Genomic DNA, 17,789 nt, shown 5'->3' with positions numbered 1-17,789 from the left:
TGTTGCAGTTCACGAAGGTGAGCTGACTTGAAGTGAACTGTTGGTTACCAAAGTAAGCACTATGCATAATTAATTAGACCCCATTGATATTCAAACTGCACAAGAATGTCATTACCCAAAGTTGCCTCCCACAAACGTAAGGTCAGCTAGAAAGCCTCCAGATCCATTCTCCATGTAGATTCCTTATTGCGTGTTCGACGGAACATCTGAATTGTATACCATGTAAAATTCTATGTTTTCCAGCGACGTCCCTTGCGCAACTTGCCAGTGGATAGCACAGATGTATGCCGAGGGGTCAGTTGGTCTGATGTCGATTTTGAAGTTTCTAACGCTGCGCAAGAAGTTGTTTTGATTAATATACCACTCTTCATTGTCACTGACATAGACATCGGAGGTAATGACGCCCAGGCCAACGAAACTGGATGCAGCCAGGATGGTAGGAACTTCGAGGGGCTGGTGGCTGTCAGTGATTAAACAGCACAAGCATGCAGAACAATCGCTCAGCAGCATTGCTCGAAGAAACTTACATCACCCAAAAACTCAGTATTATAGTACTGAATGATTGGCGAGCTAACCAGGTATGTTCCGGCAGGAAACCAGACTGTCGCAGGGTAGATAGTACTTGATCCACAGCCGAGGCCGCAGCGTCCACCGTCCGAGATAGCCTTGTTGATGGCCTCTGTATCGTCTGTGACACCATCTCCGACGGCTCCATACTCGCGAACATCTCTCCATACCTATTTTGCGTCAAACTTAAGGAAATTAATGAGAGGGGAAGAGGGCGGGTACTTTATAACCAGCTGGAGCAAATGCACTTTTTCCATTTTGTTCCATCGTAGCCATCCAGTACTTCGAAGTACTAGCTCGCTTTTGGATTGCTCCATGGGTTGTATCATTGCCAAACACGATGTCATCGGTAGTACCGGTCGATAAAAAGTCACTCAGACCATTCGAATGTACCAAGGCCTGGCTTGGGGCATTGGTATCCCTGCGACCCTTTCCGTACTTATTGCGAATCTGGGAAGCCACGAGACTGTGATTTCCAGTCGGCTTGTTTGGAGTTGACTCGGCGACAATTCGAGCTGCGCGGGCCAGCTCAGTCGGGATTGAATATGCCTTGTTTCCGCTGGACGGGGTAGCTGTTGCGTCACGGTGGATGAGATGAGGACTTTCAACTGCTTTAGGACTATAGCCCAGAGGCGTGGCAGCCAATTTGGAGTTCTTTTTTGCTCCCTGTGATTTATCAAACGCCAAATTATTAAAATTGGGGTTCGATGTTCGATCTTTGTTGACTTTTGCGAGAGCTGCCAAAGCATCTTTCACTATAGTCGCGGCATCATTGCTGGTAACGTTACCATGACTCCGGTGGTGAAGACTTGTATGGCGGTGGTGAATATTATGATCTGCCGATGCGCAAGCTGCGAAGACAAAGGCAATTGTCAAGCTGAAGATCAGACCCACCGATCGCAGCTGATGAACCGCCGATCTCCTGTTGAGCTTCATCTTGCCAGCAACATTCAGAAACTCGATGCTGAAGGGATATGACTTTTGGGCTTTCTGTGAGCGAGAATCCGGTCATATGCGATTTTAGTCTAGGCTCACTTTCGTCGGTTCTCTTATTCTGGGGGCCGAAAAAAAGCCAGAAGCAATTTCCGCGATGCGACCATAAATCTACTAGGGTCCGATCTCCACTTTCAGTTCTTAGTTCCGCCCTAAAGCATGTCGGGACCAAACGATCTCATCGTCAACCTCACAAGGGCCTTGGCTAGTTGATTCGGTGTCTCAGTTGCATTCCTCGCCGCTATCGTTATTTTCTTGGCAAATGCGCTATTGACTACCATTTCATCGCTACCAAAAGGTGAAACATGTTCCTACGAAAATGTCGGTCGTTAGCGAGTGGTCCCAATATTTACCTTCGGCTAGATCCTTCCGAAGTGGGAAAACAAGGTAGGCCATTGGTGAGAAGTATACGCTAGATGGAAGCGAATCGGGGGGCCAAAATATCCTCATGCAACATCATTTCATTTAGTCCGGTGGCGACCCGGGGGCAGCAGATCTTGGCTAATATAATTTTGATAAAACAGAACGGAGAATCATATTGCCTTAATGAGCTCCCAGCTAGACTTGATACCCACCAAGAGATAATATCCTCCAGTATCTCTCCTGCTATGCTGGGTTCGTTCAGCCAGAAATGATCACCGTACGCCCAACTGGAGGAGCCCTCCTTTGGCTCCTTTTGATCTCCTTCTGCTTTATATTTACCAGTGCCAATGCACAAGATTGCAGTGCTTTGAACACATGCGCTACTGGATGCTGCAACAAAGGCGGATACTGCGGAATCGGTGATGATTACTGCGGTTCCGACTGCGTTGCGAATTGTGATTACGAGCCAGAATGCAGTGTCTCGAAGCCCTGTGCAAGTGGATGTTGCAACAGCTATGGCTATTGTGGTCTGGGACCAGACTGTGAGTTTCTCAATCCTCTAAAACCTAGTTACCGTGTCTTTCTAGAGCATATTTCTGACATGAAATTTCAGTTTGTGCCGATAAGGTTTGCGTGGGAAACTGCGACAGCAAGGCAGAGTGCGATCCCGGCAAATATGGTGACTATGCGGAATCTTCCAAATGTCCATTGAATGTCTGCTGCTCGAAGTTCGGCTTCTGCGGCACTACCGAAGAATTTTGTGGCAAGACAAAAGTCAAGCGCCCTTCCTGTGACAAAGATGGATCTCTCAATCGAGTCGTAGGGTACTACGAGGGTTGGAGTCCTTCACGTCGCTGTAATACGTTCTACCCCGAACAAATCCCTGTGGGCATCTATATACACTTGAATTATGCTTTCGCGTCGATCGATCCAGATACATTCGAGATCGTCGCGGCCACCGAGAGCGAGAAAAAGCTGATGACGCGCTTGACGGATCTTAAGAAGGTCGATCCCGATCTCAAAGTCTTCATTGCCGTTGGTGGCTGGACTTTCAATGATCCTGGAGCCACCCAAACTCTGTTCTCGGATCTCGCTGCGTCGGAAAGCAATCAGAAGAAGTTCTTCAAGTCCCTCCAGAGTTTCATGTCTATATACGACTTTGATGGGATTGATCTTGACTGGGAGTATCCCGTGGCGGATGACCGTGGCGGTCAAAAGAAAGATTTCGACAACTTCCCCAAGTTCTTGGCCAATTTGAAGAAATCCCTTAAGTCTACTGGTGGCCGCGATGGAGTCAGCATTACACTGCCCGCTTCTTATTGGTATCTTCAACATTTTGATATCGCAAACCTACAAAAACACGTCGACTTCTTCAACATCATGACCTATGATATGCATGGAAAATGGGACTTGGGCAGTGAATGGGTTTCCCCTATGCTCGACTCTCATACCAACCTAACAGAGATTACCAATGCTCTCGATTTGCTCTGGCGAAACGACATCAAGTCTGATAAGGTCGTCCTGGGTCTTGCATTCTACGCTCGAGTATTCACTGCTGCTGACCCGAGCTGCATGGAGCCTGGTTGTTTGTTTGTTTCCGGTGGAAACGCTGGGAAATGCAGTCAAGAAGTTGGCATCTTACTGAATTCTGAAATTATGGACATCATGGATAAGCAGTCCCTACAGTCCACGCTGGATAAGGAGGCTGCCGTGAAGATTCTCAAATTTGACGACAACCAGTGGCTTACCTACGAAAATTCAGACACATTTAAGCTGAAAGCCGACTTTGCCCGAAGCCAATGCCTTGGTGGTGTGATGGTGTGGGCGGTTTCCCATGATTTACCCCAAGGTAACTTTTCCCGAGCCCTTGGAGATGCCGTGGGCAGAAGTGAAGTCCCTTGTCAACAGCGGTGAATTAGCGTCAATGGAGGTCAAAAAGACCCATCCGCAGTGCAAGTGGACGAATTGCTTCGACGATTGCCCTAGTGGATGGTCGCGGGTTCGCCGTACAGATGACGGTGCCCGTGAAGGCGAGCACATGTGGGATTCTACCGCATGTAGTTTTGGACAGCATACGTTCTGCTGCCCTCCTGATGCCGAACTTCCCAAATGTGGATGGTATACCCATAACAATGGTAAATGCAATTCGGAGTGTCCTTCTGGCTACACTGAGATTGGATCCAACATACAATACTGTTCTAACGACTTTAACGACTACCAAGCTGCTTGTTGTACAACTGAAACTCCCAGTATGAAACTTTACTCCAAGTGTGACTGGGCGGGAAAACCACGGAAATGCGACGAGGAATGCCCTAGTGGCAAGTCCGAGGTGGCTCTGTCAACTACCGGCAGTGGTGGTGTATACTGCGACGTTACTTCTTTCAAATACACAATGAACGGCCAAGAGGGCACAAGTTGGGAGGAACGCAGCTACTGCTGTAGTGAGGAAGACGATGTTGAATGGAGTAAATGCGAATGGCGTGATGACATTGGCCTGATGCTCGACAAAAGCTATGTTGACGGTTACTGTCTCCCCGGCTGTCCGGATGAATACGTGCGTGTCGCTATTGATCAACACGGTGGTGGTTGCAAAGGCGACGGTGGCCGAGCCAAATGCTGCTTGCCAAAATATTCAACAGTCAGCAAGAGATCATACACCACGCGGGAACAGAGTCTTGATGACTTGGTTAAAGGGTTCATGGATGATCCGAGTTGTGGAGCGGACGATTACAACTTGAAGAGGGATCTCGCGGGCTTTGAATATTCTGTGGGAAATACCTCTTTGTCCGATCTGTCTGGTACTCGAACTCCAACAACACTTCAACGCCGCTCAACAACCAAACAGCTAGATGCTATCTATACTGTTGCATACGCCCTTGCTGTGCAGTTTACAGTTAATGCAGCCTACGAAGAGATCTGGAAAAAACGTGTGCTGCCATCATACCCACATCTTACAGTCAAGGCTATTCGCAATTACCTGACTACGTCTGAGGACTGGGCTGAAGGAGGTATAAGTTATAAACTAGAGAAGGTTCTTTGCGCCCCAAGCATCTTCGACAGCAAGTTTGCAGAAAGAAGCATTGTCTCCTGCGCATGCGAAACAAGCGATTGCTGCGATGCAAACGATCCGGATTCCTGTTCGGATCTTGACGGTGATGATGATGATTCTACTGCTCTTAGCAAAAGAGTTTTAGATAAGAGAGCCTCGCGAACGTTCGATGTCGATTTATCAGACGGTGGAGCGCATGCTACGATCACTTCTTGGACGGTATTAATCTTCAAGTCCCAATCAACGTATTTTTAGTGCTAATCAGACGATCAGTATATCGTGCGTGGCAACATTCGAGGAAATAATCCCATCTTGGATGAAGGTTATACCTACGATGACGCTGAGGACTGCCTCAATACTCAAATCGCTTTGATGTCAGTTTCGATGGCGAATATCGGAAGATATCAGGGTACGTTCTTGGTGACCTTGTTTACCCTGAAAGTTTACTCAATTTACTAATTAATCAAGTCGAACATGTCGTTGAGTTGAACACCGTTGCCTTTTTCCTGAGAGATGCAGCCAATGGGGTCCTCAGGTCTGGTGGTGTGATGAGACTCGGTCGAATTTCAGTGACCTTCGTTAGACAGGCTCTGATGGCGCCAGTTCTTACCAACCCACCAGTAATGACTGGTGCCGACCAATCCTTGACTCCCATGACCCGGATTATGCATGCTTTGGGTAGCCTGAACAACCAAGCTGATTTCAACCTTTTGCTTAATCGTTTGAACAACTTAAAATCCAGGGTATTTGATCATTTACAATTTTTTTTTTCTGGAGATGACCAAGTTACTTATCATTTCTTTTCTCTAGCTCTGGCTTTCAAAAACACTCATCCTTGATGAAAAAATGGAGAAAGCAATCTCAGCCGATGACCCGAATCGCGCATTGATACATCTCCGCGAGCCCCTCACTATTATTTCCTATCTCAACCATCTCAGAATCCAGCCTGACATGATCGACACTTTTAACACAATTCACGTAGAATTCGGTCGAGCAGATACGTACTGGGTGAATGCTGGACATCCAAACCCGCAGTCGCAAGCCAGATGGGATGAATGGGTTCCTGACTTATTAGATAGTGCCACTCAGAATGTTCGCACGTTTGTTGAAAATTGGGGGGATCAGATGTATAGGTTTTGGGCAGTCCGGACTGGTGATAACGTTGCGCAAACGCTCGAGATCATTATGACTTTGCGAAGACAGGCTAAAACTGCGAGGATTAATCCGAATGGCCTGGATTGAAAATATCAAATGACTAGTTATATACAAGATGTAGTTAGAAGAAAAATGAACTGAATTTATTTGAGCAGTGGGACATGCAATTCAACCTCTCATCTTTCACCCATTTGTAGCACCCTCCATATCTAAAGCAGTTGGTGGCGTATATACTGAATTGAGTAGCTCAATTCACCGAATCAGGAATCTCTCTTGCGACTGACTTAGTGCTTTATTGGTGGCTGTACGGCCTTTTCCATTTGACCTGCCCTGCTGCCGGCTCCGGAGCTTTCACTTTGACACGCCAAAATGAGAGGCTGCGGCCTGAATACTATTAAATTGGCCTAATTTATAAGCTTTAAGGGCATCCCAAAGAAGGATCTCTTCTTGTTCGGAGAAAATCGGCATTGTTTTGGTGGTAAAAGGGGCTCTTGGAACCGACTCTGCAGGTTCTTCAAACACTGCAACTAGGGAAGCTCCGTGACCTGCGTATCTTATGCAGTTTTGGTTCGTAGTTCTAAGTATTCGTCTTACGCCACTACACAGAAAGAAGAAATAGAAGTCAAACAGATTAGGCAGAATTCAACGCAATATAATAACATTTAACGAAAATTCTGTCTTTTCTATAACTTTTGATATTCATATAAATCTTCCTCTCTTCGTATACGCTTCGGAACCCGCCCAGATATACGCCTGTGGGCACAGCTTTTCTTTGAAAGAGGTATCCTGTCTTGTTCAATAAGCAGGGTACTAGGTATGGCTGTTGCTGTTGGTTCGATTCTTGGTCTCTTGCCAAGGACACTCTCGTCGGTTAGCTGATTCCGCTCAAATGTTGTATCAGGGTAGTCCTCTTCCTCCTCCTCATTATCGCTCATCAGATCGAACACTTCCTTTTCATAACTATGACCTTGCCAAGTCGATTTGCCCGCAAACGACTCTGGTGCCCCCTAAGCCCCCAAGGTCACTAGTAGATCTCAGCATCTCCAGTCAGGGTCTAACGGTCCCTTTAATGGACAGAATAGATTACCTAGGTAAATTCTTGGATAAACAAGATCCAGAAAACACTGAAAGAGTTGAACCAACAAATAGAAGCTTCCGAAGATATCAGCATGCTGGTTGGCTTTTGTTTCTCAACCTTAGAAAAGGGAAGACTTCGCTACAACATTAAGAAAACTCAAAGCTAATCAACAGAAAGCCCCAAACAATTGGCGAGGTACTGCGCACTCCGCACTCCGTACACTAGGGCAAACTCAAAGATTGTCTTGGTAAACTCGGTTGGGGTTTCAAATGTTGGCTTGGCAGCACGTGTTTGGAGACTCGGACTTTCCCTCCTCTCTTCTCCACTCCCTCAAATTTCACGCGAACATCAGTTCAACATGGACGAGCTCCAAAATAGCCTTGGCACTTACCCAGACTGGGGATATGTCATCTATCGCACTACCTACTCTGCTGAATCGGAAACTCTATTCCCAGTCGCTATCAGGTACATTGAAGCCTGTATTAAGAGATCATTCCTCCGAGACCACAAAGAAGATCCTACAAATAAACCCAACGAAATTTGCGCCAAATACCGGTCGACTATTGTGCAAGATCCCGCGGAATTCAATGGGGCGTCTCTCGAGGCAATTCGCGCTCATTTTGAAGCGTGGGTGGAATCTCAAGGCATGCGTGACCGCTGGACCAAATGGCGAATGTGCATGATTATTGATGAAGAATCTCTGCAAACACTGAAAGGTACATCAGCAGAGGCCCTTGAAAATGAGAGCCCATACCATTCCGATGATGAGCTACGATGTGTAAAGGTTCTTGAAGCATTCCCGGAAACAGATCAGTATGACACCTTTCCGGGGTGGATGAGATGTTGGACACGGTGTCTTTGGGATCTCTGGATGATGATGGGAGATGCTAGTGAGATGAGGCAGTTATTTGACGGCATTGATGATTTTCCATTTGAGGGGGTGTACTGCGGATAATTCAAAGCTGTTTCGGTCTATGGCATTAGAGATATGTGATTCTCAGGTTGTGGAAAATATTGTTCGACGGGCAGTCAAATAGAGAAGAAACACATTTTTCATTCATTGATCGCGATAATATATGATTACAACATAAGGCCCACTGTGATTGCAATCCACATGTTTAAGGTAAACAGGAGTACGAACAGTAGCTACATTCGTCAAAGAAGATACGGGATCGGACATTGATACCGATTAGTTGGGAGGCTTGCAGGTTTCTGTCAAATTTAAGAACTCTATCCTTTTTTCTTTGCTTGGCTGTTTTCACCTCGAGTAAACGTCCACCCTCCCTGTCTTCAGTAGCAGTCCGGCCCTCCAATGTAGCCCTACACAATAGTGATGCACCATAAACGCCATCAAGTTACACGTCACGCTTATAAGCCGGTGGCTCCAGGAACTAGCCAAAGTTCCCCGGAGCAAAGTATTGTTCCTGGAGGATGTTTAGCTCCCAGAGCTGGCCTATACGTTCCTGAAGTCGATAGGGCCTGTGTATAAAACTGTCTCTCAAATCCTTTGACTCGTCCTTGAAGGAAGTCGATCCCAGAGACAGCCCCATTGGCTTCAGGAATGTACAAGCTGACCCTGGGAGCTTGTGGATACACACATTGATGAATACAAACTCTTTTGATTCTCCGTTCCCGGGCGCTTTCCCTTATTATTCGGTCTTATAGTCCCTGTATATGGCAAGCCGTTTCGTGCCGCCAGGGAATACCTTGAAACTGCTAAGCCAGAGGCATGCTTTCAATGCTTCGCAAGTAAAGGGCTTCCGGACAAGGTTCGCTTTCAGATGTTTCATAACCCCGGGTATGTTGCGCCACTTCGATACTATTCACCTTAAAGAGGAACCACTCAAATGCAACTGGTATGAAGTAGGCTTACTACATCGAATGGCTTCCTAGCGTTATACTTCTAATATACATCACGTGCGGAGTCGCTGGCCATGCTCGAATCCGATACAGGGACTTCAAAAATAAGAATAGATCGGCTATAAATCAACGAAGCCATTGTCTCGGTATCAGAACTACCTATATGAAGCAGCACAAGGATCCAAATGTTAGGTAGGAGTCTGTGATAAAAGACCGCTCTTTATTAATTCTCGGGATTAGCCTAATAGCTTGGGAAGTGGATTCTAAGTCTGTCTTCGAACCAACGAAGTCCCTGTACCCAACTCAGCACTTAATATTTTATATATGCTATTTCAGTTTTGTGCAATCTAATCGGGTTGCATATATATATACAATAAATCACGTAAAGTAGTGTCCAATTGTCTCTTAGCAGTAGCCTACTCGAACTGTTGGCTCTCGGGTATATAATAAGCCTTGTGCCCTAACTCTGGCTTAGTCAGACTTCTACTTTCCTCCTACCTGGTCAACCTAGTACCTAGGTATACGTCTCTTCTTTTCAAGCCACGATAACCAGTCCGTTAATGTGAGACCCCTAGGTATGGAATGCCTAAGGGAATGCTGTATATAACGGAGGATCGGGAAATAGAGATAGTGATATACGCAGTGGTATATTGGAACTAATAGCTGCTTCTCTAAAGAAGCAGCATGCGAGGATAATATACAGGTTTATGGGTCACATGACCTAAGGAGGCTGTGCAGGCAGTACGCATTACTCCTGTCTAGTCTATAGTCCCCCACGCACCTAGGATAGGTGCTCCACGTACTATGACAGGTATTATATTTCAGGTATCAGCCTTCTTAGTATTGGGGTCCTGATAATATCCCCCTCCTTATGGTATGCGGTCCCCGTAGGCTCGGAATAGGAGAAGAACAAAGGAGCAGCTTAGTCTATTAAAACCCATATATCTAAAAAACCTCGCAGTAAGGGTAAAAAGGTATACAGGGAAAGGTATCTAGCCTCAATACTCCAAAAATATAGAAAATGATATAATAGAAGTATAAACAGAGGGTATAGTATATATAACTGTGCTAAGAAATCAGGTAGCCATAGTCTCTAACGAATACAGTATATTAGTTGGCCTATAAACTCAGGTATCTTATATACGTAAGGTCTGGCTGAGCAGTTGTTTACTAGTAAGAGTATACAGTTAGGATAAAGGGAGATACCATACCTATATATACCCAGGGTGTACCCCAATTTATTATTACCTAATAGTAAAAATTGTGATTAATTATTCGGGTTATCATCCCTAGGGCCTAGAGTCGATACTACTATTAGCTATACTAAGAGCTAGTATACTAATTCTATTATTAATTAAGGCTTACCTAGATCAAATCCGATTAGCAAAAAACGTGTGTTATATAGGTTAAGCGCCGGGAAGTAGGGTCTAGGAAAAAAGACTTAGGGTTAGAGGCTGCTAGCGGTCCTTACTAGCTAGAGACAAGTGCTCATAACCTAATAACGCATCTAACTACGTTATGCCTGAAAAGGGGAAAACAACTAGTATAGATTCGCTAAGATCTAATAGACGAGGAGAGAGAAAGAGAGAGGAAGAGGGAGCGGAGCTATCTAGTGATCTAGACCCATATAGGTGACCGCCTTCCGGTCACCCAACAAAAAGTGAGGGAAAGGGAGGAGTAGCAGCGAAGACGGGTCTTTTATGTCGGCGGCATTGAAGGTAGGTTACGTGACAGCGTATTGGGGCGCTAAACCCAAAAAGGCAAAACTAACCTAATACAGTAATTCACAGGTCCGCCGTTTACAATATCAATCTCATACTTACAAAGTACGAACGCCAATTCAACACTCCGTATGCAGTATAGATTCTCCATCTCTTGCTTGGATATACTAAGTTTAGGTTTCTAGTCCATGGATATATGCAAACACGGTATGGATCGTGGTATGTTCTTGTTGAGCCACGTCAGATATTCTTGGCAGCATGATATCCATCTTGTATACATCCAGTACTGAATTTTGGTGGATTGAAAATCCTCGAGCCCCCTATCTTCCACACTGGTTCCCTTGAGATTGAAACTGTTTTCCTCGAGTGCAGAAGATTCTCCTGAATTAGGAAGTACAATTTGACCTTAAACATTCTGTTTTATTATACCTCCACCGGCGGGTCTAAACACTTTCAAGAAACGATCAGATTTTAGCAGAGAACATCAACATAATCATAGGTTTTAGGACATCCTGGCGTTCTCTTTTTCGAGTATAGTGATTATTTGGAGCCGTGAGACCGATGATACCAATGAACGTCCGATTTGAGACCCTCGTTTATGCACGTCTGCTTCATCTTAATCAGTTCGTTAGTATAGACTCTCGGGCCTCGTCGATATCTCAATACCTAGATCCACATGGGCCTTTTGGGAGAGTTGCATGGGCCATCAAAGTCTATGGGGATATTGATGTGACTACAGTGTAGTGATGCAATTGAAGAAGGAGAGAGTTGTCAATTCCTAAAGGGCAGAATGCCCAACTATCTAGTTATGGGGGTTGGTGCCTGCCGCATCGGGCTGATGGTCAGGTGACCACCATGTCCAACAGATATCTATGTCTACGTAGTCACAATCTATCATGTACATACTAACCCTCAACGATCCCCATCTAACATAAAAGGCTCCATGTTACCTTCAATATGAGACATTCTCTCATACAGTCCCATTTTAACAACCAGAACAACCTAAACCTTTTTACACAAGATGCAAGTGGCATCTTCTTCTTCCGCTGTCCCAGCCATTCCTTCCGTATACGAGACCGTGCAAGGCTACAAGGTCCCCGTCTTCTTTTCGTGCTACCCCGCCGGAATCAGCATTGCCGCTCGCAAAGTCGAAGATGCCCTTAGAAAAATCGACGAGGAAGCATCCGAGGAAGGTACACGGGAAAGACGTCGAGCAGTAATCCGACACACCAACCCCTACGGTAACCCCTTTACTATTTGCCACTGCTCGGCCTTTCCAGATAGATTAGTTCTGTTGTCTACGCTGGTCGAAGTAATGTGGATCCATGATGGTGAGACCCTAATGTGCTCGGCATATATGTAGTAGTGTGCTCACGACGGAACTATCTACAGACGTGACAGAGGAGATGGATCATATCTCAGTAAGACCACTAGAAGTTTGTAAATGGATAACCCATTAACAGTTTACAGGCATGCCGAGAACACGACGAGCTGGCAAAAGTTCTTCAAATCGACATTGACCCATCGATCTTCGAGGCTGGAAATGTGCGCCAAAAGGCGCTGGCGGTCGTGCTCCGAAAGGCAATCGACATCGACCCTAAGCAAGCCCCCGATATGATCGAGATGCTCAGAAAATACCTGGCAACATTCGACAACATCGGTGGCGACTTCACGCGAATGGAGGAGTATATGCCCTACCGGATCTCCAACTGCGGCTACTGGTAAGATCTGTACCCTTCTAAGAAAATACATGGTAAATGTCTGTTTTATCATCAAGGATGTCCTCTTACTTCATCCGCTGGGGAATGGATATGACCCTCAGTGAGGAGGACTACGCCAGCATCGAGCAATTCGACATTGCAATGGGGAATGTCCTCGGTCTGACTAATGACTACTTCAGTTGGAATATCGAGAAAGACCAGGAGACAGATCGGGTGAGAAATGGAGTGGTGGTTCTGATGAAGGAATATCATACCACGGCGGATGCGGCAAAGATGATGCTTCTTGGTGTTATTGTCGAACAGGAGTCCCTGGCTGCAAAGCTCAAGGAGGAAAGATTGAAGAAGCCGGCTTCAAAGGAGATCTTGCAATATTTCGAGGCTATTGAACTTTATGTTGGTGGAAGCTGCTATTGGCATTCGACTGCGCCTCGGTATCAGGTCTTTGAATGAAGGTAGATAAAGACACTGGTGCAACTCTGAGGTACATTTTATAGAGGAATAGATTTGTCTAGTAAAGGTCACGGACTTTCATCGACTATCATCTACGTCGAATATAGATGCATTAAAACCAATCGATGGCTGAAAAATGAATCAGATTAATATACAATAAATGAAGAAGACACGCTGCATCGAAATAGACAACAAAAATCCTCCTCGTAGTAATTTCATAGATTTCAAATCCATATTCCCTCAAGAGGATTCGGGATAAAGAATTCGCAACCCAGATGAGCTGCTTCACCATGAGCCTGGAGCTCCCTCAGAATCTGTTCTCCGGGGTGAGGCCCATCGGTAAGATTCTCCTTGACATGAATTATGTAAATCTTCAATCCTTCCAGAGGAGGGTCAGTATCAGCCCAAGTCTCAGAGTCCGGACTTCGCAGAACATCCCCGAGGTCCACTTTAGGTATCTGAGGAAGTTCCACCGACTCTCTCGGAAGCGGACGAGACTCAACAAGTGACTCAGGCGTCCTGCCTTTATCGGCAGAGGAGCTTAGCGTCCGTTTCGAACGCGGGCTCACTTGCTCGCTGCCGGTCTCGAGCGGGTCCGCGGGTTCGCGCTTGCGCTTTTTATCACCCCTGTTTGAATCCCGCACTTCCATGACTCTGCGGGCCAGCGCGGTGAGCTCGGAGACTAGATGTCGTGGACACATGTGGCCGTACAGATATGAGTCGTCGGTGCCGTCATTGTAGGAACATTCGATGAAGATTGCTCGTAGCTTGCCCGTGGCGATTTTCGGTGCGGCGGCCTCCCATACTCGTTTGTTGTGCGTTCCCAGGGAGACTGCATCCGGCTCAACGTCACCGAAGACGATGATCTCGGAGCCGGTGTGATGATCGCGCAGGAAGAAGGCGGAGCTTTCGACCGTTTCCATCACTGGCTCTTTGGATTTGGATGGGAGTAGATGTGGAGAGCGAGCGGGGGAATAGAAACTGACAACGGTTAGGAAATTTTCGTGTACAAATTGCGAATTCCAGCTTACCTGCCATCGGTATGGTCCACTGAAATCGCCCTTGAGGGAAACATCAAGTGGTGATCAGAAAAGACGGTACTCCCGACTCGATGAGGCCCCCCATTTTCTGGATGGTATCGTTGCTTGCACCGGCCATGGCTCACGCTCAAGCATTTTGTCAATAGGCCATTACAAGCCCTGACATAGCCTCTACTATCGCCACGACCGAAACGAGGGTTTCCACCTTCCACCAAGCGCTGATATGTGAGTAGACCAGCGCCGCCATCTTCATCCGACAAGTTAGGCCAGATGACATCGTTGAACATGTGGTTCTTGATGGCGGATAGCACGGATGGCAAAGCGGCCACAGGTTTTGGGCCATTACCCGCCTCCAGGATCGGTGTGTTAATCGCCAGCCCTGAGATATGATCTAGATGAGGGTGTGTGATGAGAACAGCACCGATGATTTCGCGAAATACATGCGCTGCATTTGCCTGCGCTGTTCTGCAGGGCAGCTCAAGCCCCTGAAAGGGCCCACTTGTCATCACCCCCCGATCATCCTTGCATTCGGGGAGAAACCGTTCCATCAATCGAATAATTCCTGCAAGAAGGGTACCCGCATCCACGGCTACCACCGAGTTAGAAGACCATTTCGTTGACGTTGACCGGACAAGAATGCCTGTGACGCAGTCTTCGCGAGGTCCACCCGTCGGGCCCTGAGGGGGTCAGCATCCGGAAAAGAAGGAGTTGCAAGGTTCCGTCTGCTAGAACCCGCCATCAGGCAAGATGCGAGAACAATTTTCTATCGCCAAGATATCTACGAAAGCTCGACGTCCGGCCCTGCACGTGACGGGTTCTGCAACAGAAACGGAACAAATCAACGGGTTCTGACTTACCAAGACAATGACGTGGAATGCTGGGTTCTCAGCCATTGTTCCACTTGTCCCGCCCGTCCTGGACATGTGAGACACGCGATAAGCTAGACTTGTCACAGCCCAAGAGCAAGTGAAGCTGCCCGAGCGCGTCTAATCCCCAATAGCAGACAGGTCCCGACGACGGAATGTTTCACAAAGGCTCAAATGGGTTCGTCGATGGTCGAATCAAGGATATGAGAGGCGTAAGACTGAAAAAAATGAAAAGAGATTACGTCGCGATGCGATATCAGCGCCCACGGGTTGGGATTCGGACTGCTCAAATATGTATGTCCAAACTGACAGCGCTCTGCATATCATGTGTCATACACAGAGTAGGTCTATCTCCAGGAAGCAGAGTTGGTCCTAATAGGGAGAGAGAGTGACAGGCGCGAAGCGACAGAAATCCGGAGGCTGGCTGAGTGCAGATAAGAGAACTCCGATTTCGCGGGGGTGGAGATTTCCCCTTGTATCACAATGTGGTGCGCAAGACACTAATGCACGTAAACTGCAGTGCCGATTGGAGGATATTTTAGAAAGCAAAGAGACGTTCGATCGGAGACACCGGGAGTGGACCTGGTGGATTCTAGTGGGGTATGATCTCAACGTAGCCACGGATTCGGAATGAAAATCTGGGGTCTAGTAGATATCAGATCGACCTTCTAAGATGTCTGGAAGGTATCGGAGGGAGTTGATTCGGTCGATGACGTTCACACTACGATCCAACATTAAAACAGATTCAGATGGCTCGAGATATACATTGTTAGTGATCAGCGAATGACCTGTCAATAGATCTGCTGAATTTCAAGTAGATGTACAGAATTAACATAAAGAGGGTATGCGGTCAAGGGCAAGGATAGCAAAACGACTGTGCCCTTATACATGAATTCATTGAATGACTCCCCAAAGGTAAGGGACGATATGGACACAGTCCATTCCAATCCAGACAGAAAGCATTTCACAAAAACCAAGGATCTGCCTTCGCCGACTGCTATAACGCCTTCCGTGAGCCCGCTAAATAAAACAACAAAGAAATGATCAGACAAAGCCCATCATGCGCCACAAGGTATGTTCAAAAGCAAAGGGGGAATAGATGTTGCATCAGGACCGATCGTTGGCCTCTGAATTTTGTTCATTCAAGTCTCTCTCCACCACAGTCTGGTAGCTTGGCAGAAGTTGACCATCATTTGATGGACAGTTAGGGTCGTCAGAAGACCCAGAATTAGGGGGACATTCACGAGAGACATCACTGCCCCGGCGACTGCCGTCGGGACTAGAATATTCTGGGGGCGGGGCCTCTGGCTCTTGATTCTCGGGAGCTGCCGCACCTTGGCCCTCTGTGTCGGCCAAAGCAAACCGGCTAGAGCCCTCGCCAGCATCTTCATGGGAAGGAATGTGGGTCAGCTGGGCGAGGGAAATGTCAGTTGGTGATCGAGAAGGACCTGGGCTAGGCGCCAGGGGAATCCTAACACTTGAGCCTGAGGTCGCGTAGTTTGCATTCTGGTAAACGCGTTGGGAGATCTGAGCCGCACTCTCACGGCCGGACTCAAGTAGAATGCTGCCTTGTTCACTGCCATAGGGTGGGGGCGGGGCGAGGCTACCAGTCATGGGAGCCAAGCCCCATTTTTTGACATTGCCTTCGATGAACACGAATCCCATTTGGCCAAAGTTCACATGGATAGTGCAAGGCCCGTTGGCACCGATGGTGGGGAAGAGGTTTTGGGAGCGATAGTTGTGAGCCACATCTTCCAATTTCTTGCCGTTGCGTGTGAAGAAGACGGTGCCGGATCGAGGTCGGTAGCCTACACCAACAACATCGCCCTGAAGGAGTGGAGGCCCGTATGGAGTGGGGTTAAATGGTTGGTTGAGTCGGCGATGTCCCGTAGATTGGTAGGCAACTGAGGTTTTATGGAAGCCTAGCGGTTGTTAGCGCGGGAATTCCTCGGCAAAGACCTTCAACACATACCAGGCATTCGGAATAGGGGATATGGTTTCGTAGTCACACCGATGCCGATCATAGTCGATTCAGGCTTGTCGTATATCTTTGCCTCCCAGTAGTAAACATCATTCTGCTTAGGGATTGGCAGGTTGGTCTGTACACTGCACTCCGAGTCGAAAAACTCAATTTCTGTTCGTCCTTCCACGAAGCAGTTTGCAATTTCCAGCTCTGGTTGGAATTCCCAGGCGGATACACCCTTTTCTTGGATTGCGAGGAACTGCGATAGGGAGATGTCGGTTTGCACGGACTCGGGAGGGTTTCCTTGGACAAAGGCTGCAGACGATTAGCAAACTGATCAAGCGACTCGCACGAAAATTCATCTCCAGTCTTACCTTTTGCTCGCAAATACTCCGATCGCGCCAAGTCATCCATTGACTCTAGAGCCACCTCTTCCTCGCGCAAGAACGCCTGCTCGTCATCGTATTCACCGGGCCTGCCAATGCGATCGAGCATAATCCGCCCCCGGCGGGTATATTTGAAAAAGAAAAAGATCGCTAGAACAGCAAATGCGACGGCAGCTGAGCCAAATGCGGACAAGATCCCAATCAAGATGCCTTTGCCGGTTGACCCGCTCGAGTTGCCACTTGCCAGCATAGGCTCGGGACGAAACTCCATCGACAAAGAGGACAGCACATTTTGTAGATTCGCTTGGATCTGTTGCTGCGAGAGTGAAAGATCGCTTTGGATGGGTGTCGGTGATGGTAATATCGAGGAGACAAAGCCAATCGGTGACGTCGTCGGGTTGCCTATTACTGTGCTCAGGGTTGATGGCAGGCCTGCGAGCGCATCGGGGCTCGAAGCCTCAAGACCCTGCATCGTTCATGTGTCAAGTGACAGCACAAAGAAGAAGAAAAAAATCACGATAAGTCGGGAATTAGTGAGTGAAGTGTGTAAAGAGGAGGTGAGAGAGAGAGAGAGAGA

General features: G+C 47.2%; 6 protein-coding genes across 6 annotated transcripts; 3 read left to right on the top strand and 3 right to left on the bottom strand.

Annotated features, from left to right (window-relative positions):
• Positions 1 to 183: 183 nt before the first annotated feature.
• LCP9604111_4055 (uncharacterized protein) lies at positions 184 to 1,503 on the bottom strand (the record flags this gene model as incomplete). The annotated part of the gene is made up of 3 exons (XM_039071712.1): positions 184 to 453; positions 528 to 737; positions 790 to 1,503. The coding sequence occupies 3 exons, from the start codon at positions 1,501 to 1,503 to the stop codon at positions 184 to 186; spliced, it is 1,194 nt and encodes a 397-aa protein (XP_038930139.1).
• Positions 1,504 to 2,191: 688 nt separating this feature from the next.
• On the top strand, positions 2,192 to 6,214 carry LCP9604111_4054 (CAZyme family GH18; the record flags this gene model as incomplete). Its single annotated transcript, XM_039071711.1, has 6 exons — positions 2,192 to 2,465; positions 2,537 to 3,772; positions 3,843 to 5,191; positions 5,246 to 5,381; positions 5,441 to 5,715; positions 5,783 to 6,214. 6 exons carry the CDS (start codon positions 2,192 to 2,194, stop codon positions 6,212 to 6,214), a joined length of 3,702 nt encoding a protein of 1,233 aa, XP_038930138.1.
• A 1,349-nt stretch (positions 6,215 to 7,563) lies between these two features.
• Positions 7,564 to 8,160, top strand: LCP9604111_4053 (uncharacterized protein; the record flags this gene model as incomplete). Its single annotated transcript, XM_039071710.1, has 1 exon — positions 7,564 to 8,160. One exon carries the CDS (start codon positions 7,564 to 7,566, stop codon positions 8,158 to 8,160), a length of 597 nt encoding a protein of 198 aa, XP_038930137.1.
• Positions 8,161 to 11,807: 3,647 nt separating this feature from the next.
• On the top strand, positions 11,808 to 12,957 carry LCP9604111_4052 (terpene synthase family protein; the record flags this gene model as incomplete). The annotated part of the gene is made up of 4 exons (XM_039071709.1): positions 11,808 to 12,117; positions 12,179 to 12,207; positions 12,257 to 12,507; positions 12,564 to 12,957. The coding sequence occupies 4 exons, from the start codon at positions 11,808 to 11,810 to the stop codon at positions 12,955 to 12,957; spliced, it is 984 nt and encodes a 327-aa protein (XP_038930136.1).
• Positions 12,958 to 13,181: 224 nt separating this feature from the next.
• On the bottom strand, positions 13,182 to 14,890 carry pdeA (3',5'-cyclic-nucleotide phosphodiesterase PDE1; the record flags this gene model as incomplete). Its single annotated transcript, XM_039071708.1, has 3 exons — positions 13,182 to 13,938; positions 13,989 to 14,674; positions 14,855 to 14,890. 3 exons carry the CDS (start codon positions 14,888 to 14,890, stop codon positions 13,182 to 13,184), a joined length of 1,479 nt encoding a protein of 492 aa, XP_038930135.1.
• Positions 14,891 to 15,970: 1,080 nt separating this feature from the next.
• Positions 15,971 to 17,684, bottom strand: LCP9604111_4050 (SSH4 family protein; the record flags this gene model as incomplete). Its single annotated transcript, XM_039071707.1, has 3 exons — positions 15,971 to 16,785; positions 16,836 to 17,141; positions 17,201 to 17,684. The coding sequence occupies 3 exons, from the start codon at positions 17,682 to 17,684 to the stop codon at positions 15,971 to 15,973; spliced, it is 1,605 nt and encodes a 534-aa protein (XP_038930134.1).
• Positions 17,685 to 17,789: the final 105 nt, after the last annotated feature.

This window comes from Penicillium roqueforti, assembly GCF_015533775.1.
Source record: "Penicillium roqueforti strain LCP96 04111 chromosome Unknown scaffold_07, whole genome shotgun sequence".
In the NCBI taxonomy this organism is placed as follows: domain Eukaryota; kingdom Fungi; phylum Ascomycota; class Eurotiomycetes; order Eurotiales; family Aspergillaceae; genus Penicillium; species Penicillium roqueforti.
Note: the sequence above shows the minus strand (reverse complement) of the source record. Positions and strands in the feature narration are given on the sequence as shown.